The sequence below is a fragment of the Sorghum bicolor genome, chromosome 9 (assembly GCF_000003195.3).
Source record: "Sorghum bicolor cultivar BTx623 chromosome 9, Sorghum_bicolor_NCBIv3, whole genome shotgun sequence".
Lineage (NCBI taxonomy): Eukaryota > Viridiplantae > Streptophyta > Magnoliopsida > Poales > Poaceae > Sorghum > Sorghum bicolor.
This window is the reverse complement of record NC_012878.2, coordinates 53989325-54004005: the sequence shown is the minus strand read 5'-3', so window position 1 is coordinate 54004005 and position 14681 is coordinate 53989325. Positions and strand designations below refer to the sequence as shown.

At 47.8% G+C, this 14681-nt stretch overlaps 2 protein-coding genes across 4 annotated transcripts; both read right to left on the bottom strand.

Moving 5' to 3' along the window:
- LOC8080070 lies at positions 9153 to 11113 on the bottom strand. Of its 3 annotated transcripts, XM_021447268.1 has the most exons (3): positions 10364 to 11113; positions 9920 to 9970; positions 9153 to 9639 (listed from the first exon to the last, which is right to left on the bottom strand). In XM_021447268.1, the coding sequence occupies exons 1-2, from the start codon at positions 11084 to 11086 to the stop codon at positions 9920 to 9922; spliced, it is 774 nt and encodes a 257-aa protein (XP_021302943.1). In that variant the 5' UTR covers positions 11087 to 11113; the 3' UTR covers positions 9153 to 9639. The 3 variants fall into 3 exon arrangements, with proteins under 3 accessions (XP_021302943.1, XP_021302944.1, XP_002440026.1); XM_021447269.1 differs by lacking the exon at positions 9920 to 9970; XM_002439981.2 differs by lacking the exons at positions 9153 to 9639; positions 9920 to 9970 and having other exon boundaries at positions 10129 to 11113.
- On the bottom strand, positions 11650 to 14439 carry LOC8080069 (scarecrow-like protein 32). Its single transcript, XM_002439980.2, has one exon. The coding sequence runs from the start codon at positions 12950 to 12952 to the stop codon at positions 11678 to 11680; it is 1275 nt and encodes a 424-aa protein (XP_002440025.1). The 5' UTR covers positions 12953 to 14439; the 3' UTR covers positions 11650 to 11677.

The following is a 14681-nucleotide window of genomic DNA, read 5'->3' as shown; positions in this document are numbered from 1 at the left end:
TCATTTATAGTCACGAGCACCTCCAAAAGTTTGACAAATGACTTTCTATCTATAAATCTTTTAGCAAAATAAAAAAAAATCTTTAGGATCCATTCACTGATTTTTTTAAAATGAGTGCTCATTTTTTTTAATACATTCTAGAATTTTTAGGATCCATTCACTGAATTTTTAGGAGGTGCTTATAGAGACATAGTGTGTGTACGTTACGGCCGGAGCCTCATAAAAGATCAAATCATGTACATAAGTTGGTGTTTCATGCCACACCTCCGACCTACGTGTATCCGTGATCCTTTTAGCTAACACATGAGTAACCTTAAACACAAAATCACTAAAGGAGGCAAGCCTCAGCTCAGCTCCTTGATTTCTGTCAGGAGTGAAACAACAGGAGATCATTGAAACTCCACATCTTCTCCCATAACTGAACAAGCTCCAAACAATAATTTGATATTCCAAATAGTTCTTTTGTAGCCGCCTGTCAGCGCATCCCTGCATACTAGCGCCTCCATCATTCCGGCGTCTAGAATCCTTTCATACCGAGAGAGTGGAGAGGACGTACCCGTAGTGGACTGTGGAGTGCTTGCTGTCCTCGGTGTAGGTGGTAGCTGATCGTGCATGCCGCAGTTGCATGCACATGCATGGAGCACCAAATAAACATGCACGCTAGCTATATAGCTAGAAAGCGGCCGGAGCGACGCCCATGTCGCGGTGTCCCGTGCTCGATCGGCGACGACGACTCGGCGAGTGCCCCTCGCGCCCCCGGCCGGTAGCAAAGCAGATTCCTGACAGGCACAGGGTCATCTCAGCAAAGCAGATGCTGATCGTGACCGAGCTCTGCTGCTAGCTGCTCGATCGAGTGCATGACTTTCATCGCCGATCGATGGAGCACAAAAGCTGCAGAGCCTGTGCTCGAGTGCATGACATTCATCGCACTGTCCAGTACTAGCCCAGTAGTACACAAAAGCATGCCATTGCCCGTGGCGTTTTTCCACACGGCTACGACTAGGCTTCTAGTAGGGTCAGGTCACGGCAGGCCCTGGCCTGGGGACTGACCAGCAGTGACCAGTGGCCTTGGACGACGCATGCATGAGCAAGCACTAGCAGCTGCACCTTATCCAAATGTCCAGTCCAAAGGAGGGGAGGCATCCGCGAAGGACGCTGCAGGACAGCAGAGATCGATGCCGGATCAAGGGGACGATCGGGGATAAAGGCCTCGAGCTTTTGCTCTCAACAACACAAGGCGCGCGGCTAGTAGTAGGGGCTAGCTGCCTAGCTAGAGTAGCTAGCTCGGACATGCATGATTTGTTCCGTTTGCTGCCGTTTTAGCCAACAGTATCTTTCTTGATTTCGCCTAGCCAACACTATCTCTCTCTCTATCATCTTGCTCTCGCTTTTACCTTTGCTCTAGTAGTAGTAGTTTGCTTCCCACCACTAGTTGTTTAGATTCAATTTCTTTTTTTGATTTTGACACTATAACACCTTCGTTTTTATTTGACAAACATTGTCCAATTATAGAGTAACTAGACTTAAAAGATTCGTCTCGCGATTTACATGTAAACTGTGTAATTAGTTTTTGTTTTTATCTATATTTAATGCTCTATACATGTGACGCAAGATTCAATGTGACAAGGAATCTTGAAAAAAAAAATTATTTTTGGGTGAACTAAATAAGGCTTCAATATTTTTTTTTGTTGATGCACTGTGAAAGAACGGCTACCATATATAATATCCCAACCATTTATATATGCAATGTCACTCTGATCCTAAATACCCCACATATATACTAAACTAGTACTAACGTTCCCCTGCCAGAGTTTTAAAGATGCGTGGAGCCAATGTAAAAGCGAACACGATGCAGTCACTGTACTCCCTACTTTAATTCTTATGCCCCATGCATACACAAGGCCACATAATGAGGAGTACAGTAAACTAATAACTCCTGATGTATTGCTCACCATCGTTAATATATAGGGATAAAAATGTGTGACGAGTGCGTTGCATTCGTTTTTCATTATGTTACATTTAAGTACAAGTTGATATGATATATAGCATTGGAGTTGTCATATATTTCTCACAAGTTAGGGAGAAATCTTTAAAAACGCGGGCGTGTGTCTATGTCTCTCTTGTCCATTCAAGATAGCATGTGTATGGAGCAAATCCTGTGAGAACCCTTGCACTTGCACATCCCATCCCACCCGTCGTGATTGTGTAGTAGTGGAGTATCGTAGCTAGTCTGCCCACCACATGACATTGTGGCACTAGCTGGGTAGTGGCGGAGCTTTGCCTCGGATCGTAGAGAAGGCCTACAATTTATGCTAAAGAAGTACAGATATTGGTGATGGTTTGGGGTGGGAAGGCCATGGCCCTTTTAGCCCTAACAAAGTTCTGTCCCTGCCATAGGGCCAAACTAACAATTCAGAACGTTCAAAAGTTTGGAGCCATGAATACGTGTATACTCCCTCCGTCTAAAAAAAGTATCTTTCTATAGCCTAGGTGCAATAAATAATCTTTAGTTTGACTATTTTTTTTACAAAATATACTTCTATTTGTGATATTAAATAAGTATCATTCACTAGTGGCAGAGGGCAAGCAAGGGGCAGATATGGTGATATCAATGCCAGGTCTAGCCATGAAAGAGGGTTTTTAAGATTCAAACTTAGGACCTCAAAGTGACCATATCATCTGAGCTAAGCAACGTTTGTGATTATATAACCACTGCCATTCTTTCAACTACATATTAATGAATCTTATATATTGTATATTTGACACTCTAAATGATCTCAAATAAAAATTTGTTAACTGTAAATCTGTAGATCTCGTTGAGAACTACAACTTTGATGTTAACTTTATATCCTTTCAGCATTGTCAACCATATCAAATCCAATCCAAGAATTTATATTGAACATTGGAACATATAAACCATATCAAATTAAAATTTTGTCAACTATACACAGTTTTAGATCTCTTTGAACTCTACAACTTTGGTATACGGTCTTGATCCGATTTATTCAAAAAGTTATGATATCTTTTTGGTGCAAAATAAGTGAAAACCTACATATATTGTCGTTTCGTGGCTACAATCGGTAGTGTATGTAGGTTTGTATTATCATTGCTGGTTGCAAGGTAACCATGCAGTCATAGTCCGGCAATGGTTGTCTGTTCTGTTGTGGTGATTAATTGATCATTGTATGTATTTGCATTCTATATCTTTTTTTTGTTTGGGATCAAATTTTAAGTAGTTTGATTTTGAGCAGATCTAGAAGTGCAATCTTTTTGGCGCAAGTTTGATTCTGAGCAAATCTAGAAGCTGTATCGTAATAGATGACCTTTTTTTTAGGTCTAGGCACAAAAATTATGGATGAGAGTAAAATATGTAGTGCACAGGAAATGAGAAGGAGAGAGATGAAGTTTCAGAAAAAGAGAAATGTTCATTGAGAAATGAAAATGACAACTAATTTAGAAGGAATTTTGAAATGCTAAAAGATCAAGTAATCTCTTTGTCCCTGAATAAATAGATTCCTGGAATTGTCTTAAATCAAACTTTTTAAACTTTGACCAAATTTCTAGAATGAAACGTTAAGATTTATGGTATTAAATTAGTATAATTAGATTTATCATAGAATATATTTCTATAAGGTGCTCATTTTATGTTATAGATATTGTTTCTCTTTTCTATAAAATTGGTCAAACTTTAAAGAATTTGACTGGAATGGATTTTAGAAATTCATTTAATGAACGACAGTGCATTTTGTCATATGGTGGCTATACTTATTTAAGGACATGTTTGCATTTTGTACTGAAGTAGAGATTTTGTATATGCATATGCTTATTTTCCAGCACTTATATGGCTACTTGACCTACCTTTGTACTACGTGAACCTTGCACCTTGGAATCCGTTTTTCAAAAAAGGAAAGTTGAAATTAACCACGTGAAACGCGTTACAAAAACTTTTAAAAAGGGACTCTCGATCAATTCATTCTTTATGTTTGTTTCTGCTATTTTCCTGGATGGCTGGATGTGATCGATATTCTAAACCTAATGAAGATAGCACGTGAACCTTGTGATTGTGATCTTCGAGGTAGTACTCTCAATCTTATTGCATAATAGGACATCAATAATGTTACACGATCGATAGACGATCCAGTGAAGATAGCTTGTCGAGAGAAAAAAAAGATACAAAACAAGAGTGCGCGTACGTGTAGAATGATGCATCATGATTCATGCACTACTAAAAAAAGATTTACCGTGACCTTTTAAAAACTGGTTCAGAGGCGGACAAGAGTTTAAACTGTCTCAGTAATGCCTTAGATTAACCGAGATGATTATTTTTTATTTAACCAAAACGGTTAGAATAACTGTCTCACAAAACAGAGGCGGTTAAAAATAACCCTCTCCAAAAATATATTAACCGAGACGGGCCTTATAAGTAGCCCGCCACCAAAAATATCTTTATTTTTGAGGCGAACCTCCTACAATACCCGCCTTGGATAAAACGGTTGAAGCCCAGATGACCCAAAGAAGGCCGGATAAACATGACCATGTATAAAACTAGGAGTTAGGGTTTTCTCATCTCACTCCTCTCTCTCTCTCCCCTACTCTAGTGCATATCTCCTCTTCTCTCTCGCGCCCCTCCCTCTCTCTGTCTCTCATCCAGCGCCAACAGCCCGTCCTCACCTCTAGTGTCGGCGACGTGTAGGGCCTGGCCCCATCCTCCAGTGGATCCAGTGGCGGCGACCCTCCTCTCCCTCTATCCATCTCTCATCCGGCGACGTCGCTGCCCCTTCTTCCGATGGTGCGGCCCTTACCTCTGGCGGTGGCACCCCTCCCCACGTGGATTCGGAGGTAAGGAAGCCAGATCTGGGTGCGGTCGATGCTGCAGTGGCATGGGATGGCGGTCGAGACCGGCGGCAGCGCTCCTTCCTCCATCCCCGAACACGGCTACCTATCTGACGATGGATCTAGGTCCACGACGATGGATCTGCAACGGATCGAGCTCGCCTCGGTGGATCTGGCTCCACATGCGCCGCGGCAGCAGTGGCGCGGGCCGAGGGCACCGATGGATGGGCCGACTTGGGCCCTAGATGGGCTCGCTGGCGGGCTCATCTTTTTTTTTCATTTTATAATTTTATTAACAGTGACGGGCATCTAGACCGCCTCAGTAAATTAACGATTTACCATGACCTTAAAAGCGAGAGGGATAGAAAAACCACCTCGGAAAGCCAAATTTGCTCGCCATTGTAAAAGTTGCTGTAGTAGTGATGCATGGACGTATTAGCGGAGCGTCACACGCAAGAGCATGCTTCTGTAGCCACTAGCCCACTAGACATGTCACGAAACACGCGCAGTATGTGACAGACCAATGCAATGGGAGAAGCTCATTCCAGAAACACCCAAAGTAGCAAACAACAATTTGTGTTGCGTCACTAACACGTGTCATATTAGACTTTTTCTCTAGCTTAATATATGCAAATCGTTCTCTACCTTAATATATACAAAGATGCACAAACCTTTTGCGTGATCGAAAACAATTTGTGTTGCAATTGCAAATTAAACCATATGCAACACAAACATCTCGCTCAAACTGGTATTTCGAACTCCAAAAATTTAGTGACGCAACAGCGGTGCATGCTCGGCTGCAGGCTGCAGGGGATCGGACATCGGAGGTCCATCTGATCTGCCCATCGAGGCATCGAGCGTGTATCAGTTCAGCCGTGCATGCACGTGCAGGAGGGGGAACATGTGGGTCGGCCACCTCATCATCCCAGCAACCATGCACGGGCGGTAGGGAGAAGAGGGCAGTGTCGTCGTTAGGTGATGCACTCATGCACGCACGCATGTCGCGTTCCCGTTTGTCGCCAACCAAGCAATGTATATATAGCTATGCTCTGTTCACCCGTCCATCTCCGATCCATTTATCAGCAGCTGCATGCGGCATGCATCTACGATCTGACTGATCCTACATATGGCTACTATACGCACAGCTCACTCGACACGTTCCTCCTCGCTCGATCGTGTCCGTGTGACGACTGACGACGTGTCGAGCCGGCGAAACACACACATCGATCGGGAGTCCGTTCCGTCCACGGCGCATCCAACAGTGCACGCGCGTAATACTGCTCCACCGTACCGTACGTGCACCATCAGTGATTGCGCCCTATATACAGCCTGAGCCTATGCTTGGGGTGGCGCTGCTAGCTGTGCACATGCATATGCACAGCAGAGGTGGTTTGCATTGGACACGCTGTCGCGACGCGATGCACGGATATGCCTGCCGCCAACAGGTAGCTAGCCGGCGAGACGACGACGACGACGCGTACACCCCAGGAAACGAGGAGCACCCCGGCCGGCCATGCGACGGCGACGCGCACGCGCAGGGGGGACATTCCGATCTCGCCGGGGGATCGCTGCCGTCGCTGGGTCGCCCTCTCGCCACAGCGCTCTACTAGCTACACTGGCCCGGCGGCTGCCGAACGCCCCCAGCAAACAGCGCCGGCCTTCGCACGCGCGCGGTCTGATGGGGATGGCCATTGGCCACGCCAGGCCAGCAGCGACCGCAGCGCGCGCGGCGTTTTCCCCTGGCCGACAGCAGCACGATCGGAGGGCTAGGTCTGCTGCAGACACACACACACGGGGACGACCCTGTTGTTCAGCTTTGCGCCTTTGCCCTTTGCCGACCGATCGGCAGGGTAAGGAATTATATATATATATATATATATAGCGCATGCTCATCGATCGATCGTGTATGGGCATTTCAAAGGCAGTGTGTAGTTTAGGTTCACAAAAAAAGCCGTGTGGAGAAATATTTTCTGCGAAAAACTGCATCAATGAAGGAAAAATGCTGTGTCAAAACAAGATGACTTGATCCAATTTTTTTATTTAATACAAATGGGAGCTACGGGGGACAGACGTGAAAAACTCGTAGAAAAATGTACCATTGGGTTTCTAGTTTTAGATTATTTTAGTCATAAACAGCTTATAAGCTATACCAAACAGGCCCAAAGACGTATATGGTATATACTTAATAAGGTCATTTCTGAACCTTCTCCAAGTCTAAACTATATATGTCTTGCCTCTGGATGCTACTCCAATATTGCACAGATTATCATTAAGCCGCCTTTTGCAAAATTTCATGCATTCCAAACAGAACTGGCACTGATTTACTAGTGATGAAGACCACCAAGTCTTTCAGGACTTTTCGATCTACTAGTGTACTACTATGACTGTTCAAGTGCGCAGAATTTTCTTATGCAACAGTGCCCACTGTTGCTTCTGTCTCGTGTAATTTTCAGTTGTGACAGGGCACGAGGTTTTTATAATTGGCGGCAAGGCGTGGTGGGCCTGCCGATTGCGCGACGCTGTGCGTCCGGATGGAGGCACAGCAAGCTACTTTGCCGGGCTACGGCCTATAGGCTATAGGCCCAGGCCAAGTCGCCGGCCCGGGCCTTGAGATGTCGCCCATCAAAATTTGGCCGGCAGGAATAAACATTCACCCCAGTTTGTCAATGCTGAATAGTTCACCTGAATTGACCTGAAATGATGGTAGGTAGTTTTCATTCACCCAAATCAGATCAGATGAGGCCAATCATTCTACCATTCCTGTAAACAAAAGTCTAGCCAGGGAATGTTGCATCAGGAACAGACGTGCTGCTAGTGCCAAGCCCTCAAGCCCATCATGAAGTTACTTTCCAGCTTTTTTTCACGGTGAAAGACACGAGACCAACAATAATAGAGGAGAGAGCGCCAACCAAGATCAGGTATTCAGGTGCAGTTCCTATTGCAACTGCACATGATAACCATCAGACGGCTTAAACTTTCTGCTACACTACTACATCGATTATCACTTAAGATTTTAGAGAGGGTTCAACTAGGCAGATAATTGACTTGCACACAAATAAATTTACTCGCACTGAATAACTCAACCATTAGCTCAGCTATAAACTCCAGTAACCCAAACGAGGGGGGTGCAAAACTATATAGATGGAATACATGACACTGCAAAGAATTATCCAAAGAACTGCATCTTCTTTCACAAGTGGAACTATGGAAGTATGTTCCGTTCACAAATTTTGTTTCCTATTCAACTATACTGAAGTGTCTGCCTAATGAACACTTAAGTACGTGTAGGTAAGTGCTTACACTAAGCCTATAGCATAACACGATCTCACAAAGTTACAATACATGTTATGCAACTTCAAGTTTTAAACTAGTGCTATACTCGGATGAAGACAAGGAGACGCTAGAGGCTGGGGTGAACACCATGCCGCAGGTCGCTGCGAAACTCCTGGGCAAGAAGGCAGAGGATCCGGGGAGGCAACTGCAGGATAGAGATAAGAAGGATGACCCTCATGACCCCAACAGGCATGCTTGAATAAGTTCTGTTTGGGATGGGACGAGCTGTTACTGGGTCTCATCTGTTCTATTGGTGCTTTGATGTCTTTATAAGGGAGGTTGGGTGAAATTTTTTTTGGTCAACTGCTATCTGTGGGTGTTTCTTACTTGCTGGGATGCTGGCTATGTCATCTGAATCAGATAGAGATAGCAGCAAAGGGTAGTTTGTAGTATTTTTTTCTGGTCATGTCTGTTGCTTTCTGAACTAATCTTTGAATGTTGTTTTTCCGCTATATGATAATGGAAATAGGGAATGCCTCGATTCGAAAAAAAGTTTTAAACTGGTGCTATCGAATTTTCATTTTTGTACCTCCCATATAATGTAGAATCTGAATATGAGAAGGTGATTTGTTATGCTCAACCAATTGCAATGCACTTGTTAATCATCATCACTTAGCTAGCTAGACGCATCTGTCAAAGCAGTCATTTAGCCAGGATCCCATCTAACAGGCTGCATATAAATAGTTCTTAGGAAGGATCTGCATACTATGGGCTTGTTTGGCACAGCTCAACTTCACTAGTAAAGCTGTTTTTTTAGAAAATAGCTTCATGAGTGACTTTCTAGATGAAGCTGAGTTGTTTTAGAGAAAGTGTTTAGCAAAATAGCTTCACCAACTACTTCATGCATAGTTGAGAGAGAGAAATGAGGGAAAAGCTGCAATAAGCTACTTTTTTCCAGCTTCATCCAACTTATGTCTTTGTGAGAGGAGGGGAAAAATAGCTTCACCCATGAAGCTGTTTTGAAAATAAGTGTTTGGCAAAAAAAAAAACAGCTCACAACAGCTTAGTGTTTGGCAAAAAAAAACAGCTCACAACAGCTCATGAAGCTGTTGTGAGCTGTACCAAACAGGCCCTATGTTTCGCTTTGGTGACTGGTGTGGATTCGATATATATCATTCCCACAATCAAATGTCAACAGAGGGGCACTGCGGCAGGAAGAACCACAGGAACATACGCTGGGGGTGCATTGAAATATTCAGAATTCAGAAGTATCATGAAGAGGCTCTCAAACTGTGCGACTCAGGGCCTGAGAGGACATTCTGTTTTGCTTTCTACTTTGCAAAGTAAGTAGCACTTAGCACAATTGTGTTGATAAAAGGTACTTCTGGAGCGAGGAATTTGCAGCAGCATGCATACTGCATACATGGGATGTCCAAGAGACAGCATGGATGAACTGTAGAACTGCACAACACTTGTTCAAAGCAGGCGATAATTCGAACAGTTTCATATTTTCCCCTCTCCGAAATGTATAGTCTGAATATGAAAAGTTAATTTAGTTATGTTTAACCAATTGCAATGCACGTATTAAGTGTTATTACTTAGCTAGACCCTAGCATCTGCCAAGAAGCAATTTAAACAGGGTCTGCATATAATTAGTTCTTAGGGAGCATATGCATGGCCCAAAATCTATGCTGTTTCGCTTTGGTGTGGACTCTATATATCCTTCCTACAACTTAGAAAAAAACAAATGTCTGACCGAGGGAAACGGTGGCAGGTAGAATCACAGGAATTTACACTGGGATGCATTCCATACCTAGAAATACTCACAATTTGAAGTATCATGGATGGCTCTCAACCAGTCAAGCTGTCCAATGATTCAGGGCAAGAGGACATTAGGTTATGCTTTGTGCTTTGCAAAGTAATAAGTATAGCACTTAGCACAATTGTGTTGACAAAAAGTACTCTCTGATTCTGGAGCAAGAAGTTTGCAGAAGCATAATATGGTATGGCCAAGAAAAACAATGGATGAACTGCAGTACTGCATTGAAAAAAAAAACCTGCAGTACTGCACAGAAAATCAGGCAATTTCGTATTTTTCTGGACCATCATCTATACTGATCATAATCCATATTCACAACTACCTTTCCTAAAATTCATTGGATAGCACTACTGAGATATGATAATACACGAAGCGAATGAACACACATCAATATGGATCTGAAGTAGTGCCATTACTCTGCATGATCAGCAGCCTAACCTGGGAGCCATCCAAGGTGACATCCTTCACATCCACGACGCGCGATTTCTTGAATAGTGCGGCGACGGCTGCGGTCTCGATCTCCCGGTCGAACGCGAGCGCAATGCCGCCACCGCGACGGACGGCGCGCTCAGCCTCGCTCGCGAGGCGGGCCGCGAAGAGCGCGCCGGAGATCGCCGAGGGGTCATCCGAGAACACGAGGTCGAAGGCGCCGTCGGAGAAGGGGAGGTGGTGGGGATCCGCGCGGCGGACGAGCGGCGGGAAGTCGACGAGGTCGATCCCTGTGGCATCCCTGGTCCCCACCGCGCGGAGCGCGTCGACGGCGTGGCCGGCGCCCGCGGCGAGGCAGAGGACGCGGGAAGAAGCCGCGAGGAGGCCGAGGCCGCGGAGCGGTGGGAAGGCGGACGTGGCCAGGGAAACGGCTCGGCGTCTCCAGCGCGGGGAGGCGCGGAGCTTAGCGAGGCGGCGGTCGGGCGGGACCACCCGGCGCGAGGCGGCGTCGCAGGAGGTGCGGGGGAAGGGGGCGAGCGAGATGGTGAGCGCAAGTGGGTTGGACGCGGGGAAGCAGTGGATGGATGCGTGGCGCAAGAGGTGTAAGAGTGAGAGCGTGGCGATGGCGGCCAGTGCTACGGAGACGCGCGTGATCAGCCGCACCGCGTGCCGGTCAATCGCCGGCGGCGAGCGCGCGGCGGAGGCGGCCATAGATTGGGTCGTCCTCCTCATTACGGGCTGACAGGGAGTTGGATAATCCGGAGCAGCCAGAACCTTGGGCCCAATCACAATTTGGGCTTTTTGTAAAGAACACTTCGCAGCCCATTTCAAGTACAAAGGGACCCCCTTCTCAAAACACAGAGTAAAAGACCCCACATATTTTTCAATGATGACCCCCTTCTCTAAATTAAGATGTTTTTACTTTTCTACATACATTAATTTAGATGGTGTATAAAAAAAGTGCATAGCAAAATTCTATATATGTCTAGAAAAGGCAAAACGTCATGCAATTTGGAATGAAAGGAGTATTATTTTGTGAAAGGAGTTGCTTGATACAACTCGATAAGTTCGTGGCACTTCTACATGTTACATGAGTTCTTGGCTACCCTTAGAGTTCTGGTCCGATCTTTTCACCGTGACCATGGACGCACGAAAACGACTGAAGTTCTTATGACTGTGTTGGTTCTATGTTACTTCTTTGATGATCTTTTTTCGAGCTAATCAGCAGTCTAGCCTACTACTTTCATTTCATGCCATGGTGATGGTAGCATTGGCATATGCATCCTAAGCAGCAGTTTCGATCGCTAATGGAGATGGCTAAACTTAGTTGGGCGTCCAGGCGCTGGTGTACACGGCGCCATGGCCCTTCCAGGTGAGCACGAGCATGTCCTCCTCCCGCTTCACGCCCCACCCGGTGGCGTGCTCGCTCAGCAGGCGCCTCACCTCGGCCGCCGCCTCCTCGTCGAACCCGACGCTCGCGAAGCCGTTCCTCCGCATCCGCTCGGCGAGCCTCGCGCCGGACTCGGCGCGCTCCGCTCCGTCGGCGTCGTCGGCCCCGACGACGCTCTCGATCTTCCGGCCCACGGCCGCCTCGTGCTCCACCCGCCGTGGGCTGTCCCTGGGCGCCGACGTGTCCAGGGCGTCGAACAGGATCCAGTGGAAGTCGAAGCAGCCGGCGATGCGGGTGGCCAGGCTCGGCGAGTCCAGGTCCGCGTCCTCGTCGGTCACGGTGACCAAGCACGGGTTCAGCGCGCGGACGGCGTCGAGGAACGCGTCCCTGGAACCCGGCGCGACGTGGCGGATCCAGCTCTGGCAGTTGACGACGAGCGCCTCGCCGTCCCGTAGCTCCAGCGACTGCCGGTTGGACAGCACGGACGCGAGGTCTTGGCAGAGCGCCGCCTGCTTCTTTGGAGGCGACGACGTCGGGCTCGGGCTCGCGCACTGGACGACGCTGAACTCCAGCTGCACGCCTTTGGACTTGGCGAAGTTGGCCAGGCGGAGGCCGATCTCCTCGTCCGACACGCCGAGCTGGGGCGGCACGGCCGGGCGGGCGGAAGGCACGGTGATGCGGAGCGCCGGCGGTCCTCCGGGCCGCTTCGAGAGCATGTCGATGAGCGTCGGCCACTGCATGCAGCGCGTGACGCTGAGGTCGACGACGTGCACCGCGGCGCTGCCCGCCACCGCCCGGAGGATGGTGCCGTTGGAGGCCGTGAAGCCGAACCGGTGCCACGGCGTGAGGTCGATGTACTCGGCGAGCTCCGTGACCGACATGGCGCGCTCCCGCGGCGCGGGCGCCCCGGCGGCGGCGGCGGCCTGGATAGTGCCCGCCGGGCCGCACAGGCGGCACGCGCGCGCGACCAGCGCGCGGAGCAGCCACGACGTGAGGCGCTGGCTGGGGTCCCCCTGCGAGGAGGCGATGTTGTTGAGCACCCACATGGCCTGCTGCGCCAGCGTGACGTCGTTGGACTCGAGCGCCGCGGCGCAGTGGAGGAGCAGCTGCTGGATGCGCGGGCCATCGATGAGCGCGCCAGAGAAGCAGACAGAGCTGTGCGCCGCCCTGAGGTTGCCGCCGCCGCCGGTCCTCAGCTCCTGCTCCATGCTCCGGCAGCACCACCTCGTCGTATGGACGGATTTTGGGATGACAAGCCAAATAGTTAGGGCTGGCTAGGATCGAGACACTTGTCGGCCTCGGATTGGGCGGCTTCGGATCATTTCAGGAGATGTGGATTGTGGAACGAAGCAATCCCTAAGGTGGTGTTTGCCTGTTTGGTAGCAGGCTACTGCAAAGACGACTTCTGACAGAGTGAGAGAATTAGCAGGGTTGAGGTGATTGTTGGTAGTTTTGGTTTGCTTGTTGGAATGACTTGGGGGTATTTATAAGAGCTCTGTGAAAGATCCTCACTTCATCTCCATGGGGAGGAAATTGGATAGCAATTTGGACTCTTTCTATTGGGGTAAAGACAATCTGATTTATTCTTTTAATACCCTTGTCTGATCGTGCCTGAACTTCAGATATGGTATATGGAGCTGGTCACAAATTCCTCTCAACTGGATTGCAACTGACTATTGACTACTCCTACTCAAATCAAGCTAGAAAACACACTCGATACCCAAGCAGAAAACAGAACCCGACTCATGAATGAAATACTGAATTTCGTTCAGACTTCTGAGTTTCAGACAGCATCGTTGTAACCAACTCTTCTTTTTGTCGTCAAACGGTTCAGCCTAACGACACTACAACGAGTTTATGACGTGTATTGGTATGTCGTTAGGCTGCAGCACCTCCATTGTTAAACTAGAATAATTACACGCCGGTGAGAAGGCGACGGCGGAAAAGCCATAGCCGCCCGGACTCTTTTGGCCGTTGAGAGCAACGGACGAAGAACTCTGAATAAACTTACCTCACCTTGTCATTCTCCGGACCCCATTTTCTATGCGGGAGGGCGGGCGTTCCGAGAACCCAACAAGCAAGCAGGCCAATTTCTAAAGGAGGTAAAATCCACACGAGCGGGCATCTCCGGGCGCTGACGAAGAACCTGTTGTCCTCGTCACTCCAAGAGCCTCTGATTGGAACATCATTGGGGTGTGCCTGTCGCAACGCCTTGTCGTATCTCTACCTGTCTTCTTGCCATTGATCTTGACGAGCGATTGGGTGGGCGTGAGCGGGAAACTATATGGAATTCAGCCTCCGATCGATCCGGCGATCCTCCGGCGCCACGTGTGCGCTGATCGTGTCGTGCTCTTGCGTGCATGGCCTCATTGGTCAGTTGTCGGTCAAGATCAGTCAAAGATGCCTTGCAGCAACGAGCTGCTGGCCATACTCATGGAAGGGACAAGGAATTGTGAAGAACACCTGTCGACTGCTGGACCACACCAGGGCCGAACTGTAATGCATTCGAGTACGATAAGAGCATCGCGGAAAGATGTCTGCACTGAAACAAATAACATGTCCGTTCTTCTTGGGGGAAATAAGAAGCAAATGTCTGTCAGACACACAAAAAGATGTTTATTTTACAACAGACCGTGATCAATCACCGAGAGATGTTTGGCTAATGATTTCTCTGAAGAATATCCTGACTAACCGAAAGTGCCGGCCTTCCGTCAGAGCTTTGATGCTCATGTGCATGTGCCTGATTGTTTTGGAGGATAAAAGCGACGCGGGTGATAGTCTGATAGAGAGCCTTCAGGCCGAAAGAAACGGGAGAATCTGAATCCGCCTTTCGGAAAGCCGCGACCTGTGAGTGAATTTATATATTCATTCACGAATTCATCTATCTATCGATCCCGGAATCATCTATACGGTTTACGGTCTCGACGCCGGATTTGA